Below are 14,003 nucleotides of genomic sequence, written 5' to 3'. Positions count from 1 at the left end.
ATTAATTTACATACTAAATTATACTGAAATCTAGTTCTCTGTGTGATTTAGCTGCTCCGTGGTGAGAGAGCTGTGTCATACATGAGGATGACAGTCTCTTGACAGGCATTTCAGGCTTTGTTTGTTAATAAAGTTTCTTGTTTGTTTCATGTTGTTTTTAGGAAAGCGATCTCCCGTTCAGGCCTCCAGCACCTCGGACCACCCCAACCCGCCCTGCCTCCTGCGTCCAACGGGCCCAACAAGGAGCTGCGCGCCGGCGTGGACTGGACGGTCAGACATCCACATGCACTCAGTTTATATGATTGAAATTGAACATTTCAGTTTTGTTCTCTGCTTCTTGTTTATGTGTATTTATTGCACATATATTTATGTTTTGCTAGATTTTACGCATGCAGACTTATGCACGTACCTGTAAGAGCTTAAATGCAAAATGTACATCATGCATACGAGTTCAAATACTGCACAAAAAGACAGTTTTCCCAGCCTCCGTTGTCCTTATTGTGTCAGGCTGAGTCACTGAATGACATTTGGATTTTTATGTTAACAGATTTGTTAGCAGACCGGTTTCAACAGCCGTATGTTTGTGTGGAAACGAAAAGCAGCAATTTTCTTTTGGGTTTCTGATCATTACTGGAAAATGTCTTGATAACTGAGCGTGGGAAAGAAAGTTTTATGTGTCAGGACTTTATGGGATGTGACTTACTCTGGGTTTATTTTGCAGAATTTAATGGATTTCATTTACATAACGCCTCACAAAGCTAAAGAGACATTTTAAAACACTTTCTGCTTTGAAATGTAGCACAGGCCCAATGCTTAGGGAAATGCCAAGTTGAAATGGAAAGTACTCTGAAAATTGTCATGAAACAACTCTGCAAATGAGTCACTAATGATCAAAAAGTGCAACAAAATTGGCATCTTCATTCCCATTGAAATCCATGTGAATGAAAATAGTATAAAGACATGCAAACATTCAGGTTAGTCCATTTCCGCTGCGGCACTCAAACCTCATATCTCAAGCAATCTGATCTTGTGATGACTTCATCATTCAGAAGAGTGTGCAATTTTGTAAAAGGCCCATATTTCAGCAGAAAATGGTCAAATCAAGGGAAAGGTTAGAAATTTTCTGTAATCCTCATAAAATAAACTAAAATCTTTGCCCCAAAGTGGTTTTGTCAGGCAGAGCTTACTTCCAGGCTGTTTATCACCTCCACCAGTTCAAATCTTACAAATCAAATCAGAATCAGAAATACTTTATTGATCCCCGAGGGGAAACTCTTTCGTTACAGCTGCTCACTGTCACGTCAGTGCACACAGGAATAGAAGAACTAATAGAATAGAACTAGAAATAATAATAAAATATGTCAAATCTAATCTCCGACAGTACCTAAACTGAACCATCTCTGAAAATTTGAAGATCAACTAGAAACAACCTACTAGAAATAACTACCTAGAAATGATCTATGATTTCTTTAAGTTAGTTCTTTGGATGACAAAATAAGCAAAATAACACAAAATATTTGTAAATTGTGTCACAATTGTTCAGAAAATCCACTGCCAATTCAGTTATCTTGGTCTGCAATTATCACAAAAACAGTCTAAGATTCTGTTAGAACTGATTTTGTAAGGATAGTCTGTGTTTCTGGAAAAAAAGGTTGGCAGGAATAACTGCTGCCAACTTTACCTTGTTTACAATGGGCCCAAAGGAAGAAAGGCATGCTTCTATTTTTATCTGATTCAACAAGAAAAGAATGACTGTGACAGAGGGAGGTTTTTACTCAGAATCATCAACGTAGGTGCGTTTTCAGTTTGGAGCACACCAGGCTCAGAAAAGAAAACAAACAAGGCCCTTAGAGCACAAAAAAGCATCCAAAAAACTTCAAACTCATTGAAAAGAATCAGAAAACAACTGAAATGCATCCTGGGTAATCAAGTTCAAAAACAAGAATGTCTGTGTGGGAGATTCAAAGTCTCGAGTGAGCTTGGTCAACCAATAATTTCTCGTCTTTCAGTCTGTTATATTGTATAATTAGGCACTGGGTGAATCATACATCCATAATGAATAGTAAATAAAACGTGTCGCATTATGAATTGGAAGTTGTAAGTAGACAAACTGTTGTCGACCCACATCTGAGAGTCCCTTCTGGCTCTGTCTGCAGGGACACTTCCACCTCGTCATCGCTGGCCTTTAGCTCTCTGCATGACACACACACACACACTCACTCACATATAATCATTGTACTTAAATCATTCATCATCATAATCATCATCATAATCAACTCATTATACACTTACAGTAGGGGTTGATTTACTATGGCTTTATTGCCTTTTTGATGCTGATGAGTCATATAGTGTTTGTTCATATTCACATTTAGCAAAATGACAGAATAGCGGCATAACTAAGAACTGATTTTTTTGTATTTTTGGGGCGTTCCTACTGTATGTACTGTAAGTTTGCAAGATATAGGAGGAGGAAATGGAAATGTTTACAAATTGGCCATTGAAAGTGATTTACCGTGGCTGACTCTCTACTGTGGCAGAGGCAATTTTGGCTATGATTTACCGTCAGAGACAAGTGAGAGACAGAGGGAGAGATTAGAACAAGATTAGACAGCTTTGGCTCTATTTATCACAGTCCAGCTCTGTTTGGCCAGTTGGTCACTTATCAACATCGCAGCAATATCTGTATGACAATAAAAACTATGATAATTACATCAGCAGAAATGCAGCAAATTAGGAGAAATGTGTATTTTGCACTTTATACAGCAAGACCTCTTTGTTTAACACACAAGGCAAAATGCAAGCATTGTATTTCACATGATTTCTCACCTTTTTGTCCCTCAGTTGCCGTCCATTAAGACTAGCATTTAGGAAACAAGCAGGTCCATTGCAGAGCATTATGATTGATTGATTGATTGCCTATCTGTTACCCACAGTATTTTTGCTGCTGTATATTCTGCTTTGAGCCGATTATCTTACAGCAATTATCTTGCTAACACAAATGTATTTTACTCCCATGTTTAAAAGTTTGAAGAACCAACAAAAAGATTGACCTTCTATAAATATATTAATTCAACTTCTGACCGATTTGTTGAGCTGACAGCATTATTTAACTATTATTAGCCTAACTTTTTTTCTCACATATAGCTTTAATTCTAGCAGAAAGAGTGAGTGGCTGAAGTTCCAAAAGATTATTCTTACATTTTTTAATATTTTAGGTTCTGAAGCAGAGAAAATCAGTCGGCAATCACCTCAGCTGTGTCTGTGCACATTTGTAATATAAAGCCAGATTTAAAAAATGTAAATAAAGAAAACAAAATTTTGTGGTCCTGATGATATTTTGTGTTAGGCATTGTAAATAAATGATGCACAAATGCATGCAATCATACACACTTACATGTTTGTATGCGTGTGTTTGCACTTGAATCAGTAGCTCCTGTAGTGTTTTGATTAGCACCCTGAATTAACATGCGCTGTGAAATTACCCGCCTACTCAGCAGCGGCAATTAAGTGCTTGACACACTTGTTGACCGCTTTCACTGCGGAGTGTTAATGTGCATATGGTTGCAGTTTAATGTGACTGAAAATATCTTGGGTGAGAGATGCGCAAGGATAATGTGAGTTATTATATCACTATTTCCCTTTCTCTTACTTTCTCTGTCTGTGTCTCTGCAGGAGAACGCAGTGAATGGGGATCACCTGTGGATGGAGACGAGTTGTTCAGGAGAGCTCTGTTATCTCGGGGAGGACACCTGCCTACTAAAGACCGCAGTGAGTAGTGTACACACTAACCACTCCTGTGTGTGTGTGTGTGTGTGTGTGTGTGTGTGTGAGATATAGTGGGGCTCGTAAGTATAGTTTAAAAAGCACTTAAGTCTTACATGGGTTTTGAATGGCTCTTTTGTTTACTTATTAAGTATCCAAATATGCTAATATTTTATTTAAGTTTTATTTTGTTAATTTGCATTCATAGAAAACAGCACAGAAACAGGAAACAGATGTTAAACAGATGTGACAGGAGAGGTCAAGAAGCCATAGGCCCATACAGTGGGCCTCCCAAATAAAAAATAAAACCAAAGTACCAATACTAATGCTATAGTGTACTGTATATACAATACAATACAAATAACTTTATTAATCCCACTAGGGGCAATTTGTTTGGAGCAGCTTGTTGTATGCAAAACACAGTAACACACAAACAAACAAATAAATGACAGAGGAATGTGGAATAGAATCTATATATAGTATTGATAAATAAACTTGATAAACACAATAAAAAGATCTAATAAAACATTTAACAACCATACGAATATGAAGATTAGACAGCAAAAATCTCAGCAAATACTGAACAAGTTATACTCAAAGGGGCAGCTGTGGCTCAGGATGTAGAGCGGGTCCTCCACTGAACACAAGGCTGGTGGTTCGATCCCCAGCCCCAACCCGGTTAGACCAGCTCGCTGCCATCGGTGTGTGAGTGTGTGTGTGTGTGTGTGTGTGTGAATGGCGCTATATACCATTAAAATATTTTGTATCTCCGATGCCGTGTTTTTATTGCGACGTGTACAGTATGTTTATAAATGTAGATTTTAGATGTTATAAGTTGTGTGTGTTATGTACTGTATATGTGTGTTGCATATTTTTAAATATTAGCCCATGTTCTAGAATAAAGTTAATTGATTAATTTACTGATACTTATATAAGAAGTAATACCCCGGGGGGCTCCCAACCTTTTTTTGCACCACGGACAGTTTTTACATCGACAATATCATAATTGTTCTCCTCTCCCCATCAGTGCACACGCTGGAAGATACAGTTTCAGTCCCACGAGCTTGTGATAGAGAGAGAAAGCGCCCAAGAGAGAGAAATACTAGCACAAAAACAACAAAACTAAGCAGAAACTTAAAACAAAAAAAAAACATAACTTAATTGATGTATATCATTGTGGTTACTTACTAAATTAAAAATACAAATAGACTTCTCAGCAGCATCCTCACACAGATTTCATGAATGATGACAAGTGGTCATGACGGACTGTTTACCTCACATACAGATGAGCTGTACTTTAATTAAAAATCAGTATATTGTTGTTTGTGGCGTGACAGGGAGGGACAAATGCAGCTTAGACTGCGCCAAACTCAAGGTATTTGCAAAATTAGCTGAAAGTTAATTATTTTGATTTTTTTCAGAATCATATGGTTTCCTTGTGGTCCAGTAGAAAACGCTCTGAGGCCTGGTACTGGTCTGGGGCCCGGGGGTTGGGAACCTCTACTCTGACCTTCTATCTATAAGACTCTATCTATATGCAAATCCTAACAGGTGCTCTGTGGAAAATCACTTTAAAAAAGATTGAGTGCAGTCAGTTAAACAATACAAACATAGTTAATCCTGTCTTATGTAAAGCACTTTGTATTGCCTTGTTGTTGAAAGGTGCTATACAGATAAACTTAATCAACCTGTGCCATGTTCTTCATATCAGTGACAACACTGACTGGAAGGTGGTCCATGTTTTCAAAGCAGGTCTTTTGACGCTTTGTTCCTTAATGTAGTTGCAAAGTGGGTTTAAATCAATCAGTAAATCAATTTCTTTGAATAGCATGTTTATAAAAGCACTCTAATTCCTTCAGTAAAACAGAAAGAATTGACTTTAGAATCAGCAGCAGGTAATACTTAGAGTCTCCACCTTTTAAAAGCTTGTGAAGCGACCTGGTTGGCTGATCTGTGGTCGGCCATAGAGAAGATTAAGTAATGCCACAGTATTGCGACAGCTGATTGCAGCAGTGCTAAAGTTTGCCTTTTTCTACTGTCATTCTGGATTTCACGTCTAAATATGGACTGAAAAAATAACTTACTGTTTAGTCAAAAACTGTGATTTTAGTGCACCCGTACATGCCAGTAACGTTGTAAAGTAAAGTTGCATATATTTTAGATTAGATGTTTTTTTCACATCAGTATTTAACCTTTTTTTTTTTTTATCACATACATAAAATTCGGTCTACTCCATCTCCCCAAATCAAATCACGGTCACTCATAGATCACCGACAGAGCAGAGCGTTCTGGAAATGGAGCGTATTGAATGCTTCTAGTCTTAAATGCAGTCTAGTAGTAATTTACCGTTATTTTAAACAGGATGCCACACACTCACTCAAATGAACCATGTCTACAAAGCAGCAGCAGAAGAAATTACTCGGAAAAACAGAGAAAGTGAACTTTCAAATTAGATTAGATTCATTAGATTAGATTCAACTTTATTGTCATTACACGTGTACAAGTACAAGGCAACGAAATGCAGCTTAGGTCTAACCAGAAGTGCAATAAGCAAGTGCAGAATATAAAGCGTGTGCATAAATGCAGGATAGAGCAGTATTATGAAAATATTTTATATAATGTCCATTGTACCACTTGTAAAATATTTTCATAATACTGCGCTATCCTGCATTTATGCACACGCTTTATATCCTGCACTTGCTTATTGCACTTCTGGTTAGACCTAAGCTGCATTAACCAGTATGCAGAGCTGTGTAGAAAGTGTTAAAATTACAGGTTTTATGGACCCTTTCTCCAGCCACACACCTCTTACAACTAACAGCAGCCCTTGGAACGGGGAGCTGAGAAATAACCTTTAATACTGACAATAATATAATGACACATCCATACATTTTCACTGATGGTATGTAATTACGGTGAATGTATAAGAACATGGTGAGACTGCTGCCTGTAAGATGGAGCTGCAACAAAAATGAATTCACTATAATCTCTGTCATATGTTTAATTAGATAAATATTCCATCAGCGCTGCGTGCTTTTGGCTACTTAAAAGGACAACCTGACCTCGGTGGAATCTCAGATTGCTTTGAGAAGTCATGGTTGGCATGAATAAGCACATTCCTACCTGTGCTCAGCTAGATATGGCTGATTTAGTCTTAGTCATCGTGGAAAAACCTGGCAGTCTGAAGGATGCTGCAGAGGCTTTAAACTCAACACTGAAAAGCATGTGAGATCCATGCTGTAGAAAATCTGTCCCCTCTGTGTATGAACTCTCACCGCAGTTTGCAGGGAGACTCTGGCGGGGCTGCTACGAGCTGCAAGGCGAGGGCCACGTGACCTATAGAGACGGTCAACTATTTTGCGGTAACCTTGTTAGCTTGTCGACTTTGTACTGTAAGAAGTCATCAAAGAAGCGCAAAACAAAACTGTTGAACTTGAAAAATTTGTCAAACTCTCTATAGCAAACGGAGAAATGCAGTAAAGCTTGTTAATCACTCTGGTGTGTTACTGTATTCTTTCACCACTGTTTAGTTTTGACAAAGAAACTGTATCTCTCTGATTTGAATTAATGCAAAAATTGTCAAAAGAAAAACAACCTTGAAGGAAGCTAACCTCCCTCCAAAATATGATATATGATATTATTGAGCTGAAACAATTACTTGATTAATTGATTAGTCGATAGACAGAAAATGAAACTGCAGTTTAGATTGTTTGTTATTTTTGTAAGAAAAAATGCCAAACCTTCCCTAGTTTCAGCTGTCAAATAAATTTAACAGCGTAAAAAGTACAATTGTCCCCTCTGACATTGAGCAGAGTAGAAGCATAAAGTAGCTAAAACTGGAAATACTCAAGTAAAGTACAAGTACCTCAAAATTGTGCTTAAGTATAGTACTTAAGCAGTGAAATATCATGCTGCCTTTGGGCCATGCTCACCTTCTGTACTAACTGTGAGTCCTACTCTTTAACACTAGAGCCAAACAACCAAACCACTGGTCCTTAGGTAATTATGCGATGTGTAATATGCAGTAGTGTCACACTTCCTTTCCTTTTCTTAAAAACTGTGGCCTTTAAAGACTTCTTGAATTTCTTAAATAGCTGATAGTTCATTCTTTTTATCAACTGTCTGCTAACAAACTCTTTTAAAACCATGACTGTAGGATTACGAAACAGACTAAATACAAAACAGTCATAAAGATGATAAAGGTAGATTTCTCTCGGCTTGCAAACGTAACCTACAAAAAAAAAGCCAATGTGTGGTAAACATGTTCCTCCATTGACGCTGTTGCAATTTTCATATCATTCCCCTACATTTTAACAGACAGAACATCTTGAAAAAGAACATTGTGCTTCCATAATGTGACATATTTCTTGTTAAAAGAGGTTTTTGTGGTGGAACTTTTGCACCATGAGAACATTAAGAACTGCCAAGCAAAGGAGATATGAGAGTGAAAGTCTGGTTTTTTTCTGTGAGAGTAGCACTGTGCCATTAAGTGTTGCTCGCTGTGACAGTCAGGAGTGAACCCATTGACCACTCCATTATCAGCTGTCAAATTATTACCCATAATGAGTAGTTTGTGTGTTGTAAGAGCAAGGGCAGCGGAGCAATATTATTTACTGAAGGCAAACAGCACTTTGGCATCTTGAATGTTTGCCTGTTATTTTTTATTGCCAGTCACACTGTGTGATAAATGGTTGGGGATATCTGAGACATCAAATTGGTAGCTTTTTCTGTCGTTTTCTTACACATGCACATTTATTGTTTTCATTAGCCATGTTTACTCAAAATAGTATGTTTTTGCTCGATAATTAAAGCAATACTTTGGGAAAACATTTGGGGAAATAGGTTTATTTGCTTTCTTGCCAAGAATTACAATTCTCATTATCTGCACTCTAAATATCAAGCTACAGCCAGCAGCTGGTTAGCTTAGCTTAGAAAAAAGACTGTAAACAGGGAGTCTGCCTACCAGCACCTATAAAGCTCACTAATGTAAAACAGCAATGTGTCGTTTTTACTCTTCGGTTTTTGTACAGATTAAACAAACAAGATATAAATTCTTAAATAGTGAGCTTTAGAGATAGCTAACTCTTTTCCCCTGTTTCCAGTCTTTATGCTAAGCTAAGCTAACTCCTGGCTGTAGCTTCATATTTAAGGTACAAACATGAGAGTGGTATCAGTCTTCTCATCAAACTCTTGGCAAAGAAAGCGAATATGTGTGTTTCCCAAAATGTCAAACTCTTCTTTTTAAGTTTAAAAAAGAATTAATAATATTTAAAACAGGCTTCTTGGATGTTGTAGTTCCTCTGTTTTCTGGGCTGTTAGAAGACATAGATCAGTTTATGTAGACAAGAGTGCAGTTTAATGGTGCTGCATATCGGCCTTTTACTCTCAGAGGCACCAACAATGTTCAAAACCAGTTCATTTAATGCCAAAATAATTCTTTTTTTATCATTATGCCCTGACTGGTGTAGAAAAATAACTGAAACTGTAAAACGTCAAGGTGTCTTTTTTCATGCCTGGAGTGTCATTGTACTGTTAATGCTGTTGATAAAAGGCTGCTAAAGCTTTTTAAACTGAATGGGAAGAGAAGTAAATGTTTGGGCACCTTCAACACACAGCTCGGTGTGTATTTGTGTCTGTGTGCTTTTATCTGTGTGTATCAGTGTGCATTGTTGCTCTGCTTGTGTTTGTTGTGTATCTCACCGCCCTCTGTGCTGTGTGTCTGTTTTCTCCTTTAAGAAGTCGGCCCCCAGGAGGAAATGTGCTGTCTGTAAGATCGTTGTTCACACTGGCTGCATAGAGCAACTAGAAAAGGTATGACACACACACACACACACACACAGTTAATTTTGCATTTTAATGCAGACTTGACACACTATCATTGTTGAAGAGAATTGAATTTCTAAAACATATTGTTCATCCTTGACGTCTTGATGGTTATTTGTGTGAAATTAGTTTTCTGCTACATTGTTCCTGTTGAGCCACATTTAGGCTTAAAAAATAGTGCAGACAGCTTACGTAGGACAGATGCATGATGGGTAACTGTCACAATACGGTTGCAGGCTATTGTAGTTCTTCCAAGCGATGCTGTTCTACTCAACACCTGGGGCCAGATGCATAAAACTCTGGGTAGATTCATGACTAAAATGCTTTTTGTCAGATGTATGAAGCCGCACATTCGCCCTGGTTTTGTTTTAAAACTCTCAATCATTGTGGAACTGCGCTAACATGCGCAAGTCTCATTTCCACTCCTACAGTTCAATACGCCCTGAATCACGTGTTTGCATACCGATACTTCTCCCTGCTCCACCACTTATTAGACCTGTCAATGAAAAGAACGGCAAAGAAGAAGTGCAGTTTCACCGATTGTGTTGCATCAACGAGGTTCTCCAACAGCACCAGAGCAGCTGCCATGACGTGCAACCATTATGCCACTAATTCATCACATGTACCTGTAAACCATCATCGCGGTGATATCTCAATCATCATTATTACGTCAGAAAGATTAATTTAAAGAGCTCATATTGAAACATACTTCTCAAACTGCTTCACACTTTACAGGATAAAATGAAAAAAACATTAACAGGGAAATAATGACTTGAATGTAAATAAAAAGTATGAATAAATGATAAAATTCATCTTTTTTATTTAAAATTAAGCTTATAAATGTGCCTTTGGTTGACATTTTACAAAACGCTGTGTGTAGACTGTTTGATTATTTAGATTCCATCTCTCTCCTTGTATTTCATCTCCTCTTTATCATCTTATCAGCTGGCTCTAGAAAACGTGTACGTGTGGTTTTTGTGCATACGTATTTGTTTATACATCTGGCTGCCATAGGAATACAAATATGTATTTGTTACCTTCCTGCTAACGTGGCAAAAATGTAATAGAAAATGTGTTCTGTTTTCCAAGATATCCAAAAGTTACATCCAGTTTGACACAATTTGACATAATAATTGAGTATTACTTTTATTATTTTTATTAAACGTGGACATTTTGTTCATTATCTGACATACAGTATTGATTGAATTTAACCACAGTGACTGACACAAGTCTTTTATTCAGTAAAATAAAATTAAAAAAGTATGTCTGCAGCACTTTTGTTGACTGGATGCACTTTAGTATCATTGCATTAGTGTCGATGACGTATTTATGTATTCCAGATGTTAAATATTCATGTGGTTATTTGCCATTCTCGTACTAATATATGTTTTGGAATAAAACTGACATTATTTGGTATTTTGTGCCAATATTCATTGTTTGTCTTTGTTTCTCTGTCTCTGTCTAGATTAACTTCAGATGCAAGCCAACATTCAGAGAAGGAGGATCCCGGTGCCTCAGAGATGTAAGTGTGTGTGTGTGTGTGTGTGTGTGTGTGTGTGTGTGTGTGTGTGTAAATATATGCATGACTATATACATGTGAGAGAGGAACAGTTTCTTCAAACGTATCCTGTTTACACTGTGTGTGAAGAGAAAACGTGAACATGTTTAGCATCTATCTCTGTGACAGCAGAACATACTGAGACATCACTGGGTTCACAGACGAAGACAGGAGGGGAAATGTAGACAGTGTGGAAAGGTAAGTACACAAACACACACACACAAACACACACTTGTTGCTCACAGTTATTATTGTTCACACAGACAACCTCAGTGTATTTCTGTCTGTTTCTGCAGAGTTTTCAACAGAAGTTCTTCCACAGTAAAGAAATCATCGCCATCAGTTGTTCCTGGTGTAAACAGGCTGTAAGTAATTAATCCTCGTATTAATCACTATAGATTAAAGCAAACACGTACCCATATGGTATTTGGCAAGATTGTTAAAAAATTAATACATCATTGTCAAGAACATTTTACTAGAAATATATGACTATATGAGTAGCAATGAGTCTCAAGCAAGCTTCACTAAAGAAAGTGTTCCATTGAAATAACCAAATGGTTACGCACGTCTTAAATATACAGTACTACAGGAAGTTTCTGTGCTTCAATCCAAATGTATGTTATTATTATTATTTATTATTATTATTTGCACATCCACAAGAAAGTCACGTGTTTCATTTAACACACACAATAAAGTTATTAATAAATAGGATAAATAATAACAAGGGGTGTTTTTGTTGCAGTTCCACAATAAGGTGACGTGTTTCATGCTGCACCAGATTGAGGAGCCGTGTTCACTGGGGGCCCACGCTGGAGTCATAGTACCACCCTCCTGGATCATCAAAGTCAGGAAACCACAGGTGTACACACACACACACATAAACACACACACTCCCATTACAGGCATCCCTCACCAGTCACTCCACTGGTTGATAAAGTTCACTAGCTGTCATTTTGTGACATTAATGAGAAACGACTCTGTTGGATCTAAATTTAAAACTCTAAAAGAAGGCGGGTGTCAAAAACTGTGTGAGTGTTGATGTGTGTGTATGTGTATGTGTATGTGTGTGTGTATGTGTGTGTGTGTGTATGTGTGTGTGATTTAGGCTATGATGTGATATGAGCTGACACATGTCTGATCTGTCTGAGGGAACTCTGGGTTTGTGTCTCGGCCATCTCACACACACACACACACACACACACACACACACACACACAAATCACATGCTTTATTGCACTTTTAATCACCATCACAAGGGACATGGTGACAGTGAACTAACCATTGAACTCTGTGTGTGTGTGTGTGTGTGTGTGTGTGTGTGTGTGTGTGCGCCCTAGAGCTCACTTAAGAACTCTGCCAGGAGAAAAAAGCGGACATCTTTCAAACGAAGGACAAGCAAGAAGGGACTGGATGTAAGTAGCATGTGCATAAAATACAACAGCGAAACGTGTTTATGATTTATTCAACTCCATGTATCTCGGCCACATTTGTCAGACACCTACTAAAGATCAATGAACATCAGTGTACCTGTATTGGTGCCACTAATGATTATTTTCTTTAGAATCATCATTAATCTGTCAGGGTTTTTTTTAATGAGTATTCGATTTATTGTTTACTCACTTTTATCATAAGGCTTTCTTATAATCGTTTCTTAATCTGGCAAACGTACGTGTGTGTACGTGTATGTCTCGGTGCATGTATATATGTGCTGTATATGTTATATATGTGGGAATATATACTGTATATGTGAATTTGGTATTTTATTTAGTCCTTTGTTCTCACTATTTGTGCTAAATTTTTTCACTGTTTTCACTTTAATTATTGTATTGCCTTATGGCTGCCCTTTAAAGCACTTTGTAAGTGAAAAATGTCCTTTACAATTTCCACAGTCCTCAGATTTAATATACTGGAAAGGTGAATGTTTGGCATTTTTGTTTGATAGTTGGGAATTAATTTTCTGTTCATCAACTAATCGATTAATAATTTCAGCATTAAGGGCACAATGGTAGCTGTAATGTAATGTACCAAGGCTGAGTCCTTACCGCAGCGGCCCGGATTAAATTCCAACCTGCGGCCCTTTGCTGCATGTCATCCCCTCTCTCACTCCCACCTGTCAAATAAAGGCAAAAATGCCCAAAAAATTATCTTTTTCCCACTTTTTGCACATCTTTCTTTGTCTAACTTTTTCTGTTTCTCCCTCTTTGTCTTTGTCTCTTTCTTTCTTTCTTTAGGAGTCTAAATGGCGTCCGTTCATGTTGAAGCCCCTCCCCTCACCTCTCATGAAGCCCATCTTGGTTTTTGTCAATCCCAAGAGTGGGGGCAACCAGGTCACCAAACTTTAACATCTGTTTGAGATACCTTCAAGCTAGCCTCATTTGAAGTTCCAGTAATGTCATTTATATTCACTCTGTACTGTAATTTCAGATGACTTTTTAGAGAATTTATTGCGCTTATTCCAACCAGTATTATTCAGTACTACTTTCTCTGTAATTTTCACTGCAGGAAAAAAATGCCCATTTTATGTTTGACCTGAATTTAGCTAACAACCCTCATACAAGAGATATCAGCATGATCTTACATCATGACATTATCAGATTTTAGTAAATGATGGTCTTTTATTAATTCACACCTCCACTGTTTGGGCCTCAACTGTCTGTCAGTGGCTCAGGTATAAAATCTTTGTGCTCAGCCGCCATCAGGCTGTTTGCGCCAGTAGCCTACATGAGTTATTACAATCTGCCAGTTGCCACTAACAGAACGTCTAATTAGGAAGGTGTCAGTTCAAACAGGATTAGTTTTATCAGCTAACATAATCATCGTCATTATAACATCATGCTGGATTTTTGATAGTAATCACAAT

At 37.6% G+C, this 14,003-nt stretch overlaps 1 protein-coding gene across 8 annotated transcripts in view; it reads left to right on the top strand.

Annotated features, from left to right (window-relative positions):
- dgki (diacylglycerol kinase, iota) overlaps window positions 1-14,003 on the top strand; it is a 90,507-nt gene that overhangs the window by 40,091 nt on the left and 36,413 nt on the right. For 4 of the 8 annotated variants that reach the window (XR_006376910.1, XM_044186884.1, XM_044186888.1 and 1 more), the window contains exons 2-10: window positions 162-270; window positions 3,673-3,768; window positions 9,499-9,573; window positions 11,051-11,107; window positions 11,273-11,341; window positions 11,440-11,508; window positions 11,886-12,002; window positions 12,481-12,555; window positions 13,375-13,470. Coding sequence is in view for 7 of the 8 variants with exons in the window: in XM_044186884.1 (XP_044042819.1) it covers window positions 162-270; window positions 3,673-3,768; window positions 9,499-9,573; window positions 11,051-11,107; window positions 11,273-11,341; window positions 11,440-11,508; window positions 11,886-12,002; window positions 12,481-12,555; window positions 13,375-13,470 (763 nt within the window). In the remaining variant the exon portion in view is untranslated. The remainder of the gene's footprint in view (window positions 1-161; window positions 271-3,672; window positions 3,769-9,498; window positions 9,574-11,050; window positions 11,108-11,272; window positions 11,342-11,439; window positions 11,509-11,885; window positions 12,003-12,480; window positions 12,556-13,374; window positions 13,471-14,003) is intronic. The other 4 variants (XM_044186885.1, XM_044186890.1, XM_044186887.1 and 1 more) reach the window with 3 other exon arrangements.

Source organism: Siniperca chuatsi, linkage group LG23 (genome assembly GCF_020085105.1).
Source record: "Siniperca chuatsi isolate FFG_IHB_CAS linkage group LG23, ASM2008510v1, whole genome shotgun sequence".
Lineage (NCBI taxonomy): Eukaryota > Metazoa > Chordata > Actinopteri > Centrarchiformes > Sinipercidae > Siniperca > Siniperca chuatsi.
This window is presented reverse-complemented; position numbering and strand designations above follow the sequence as displayed.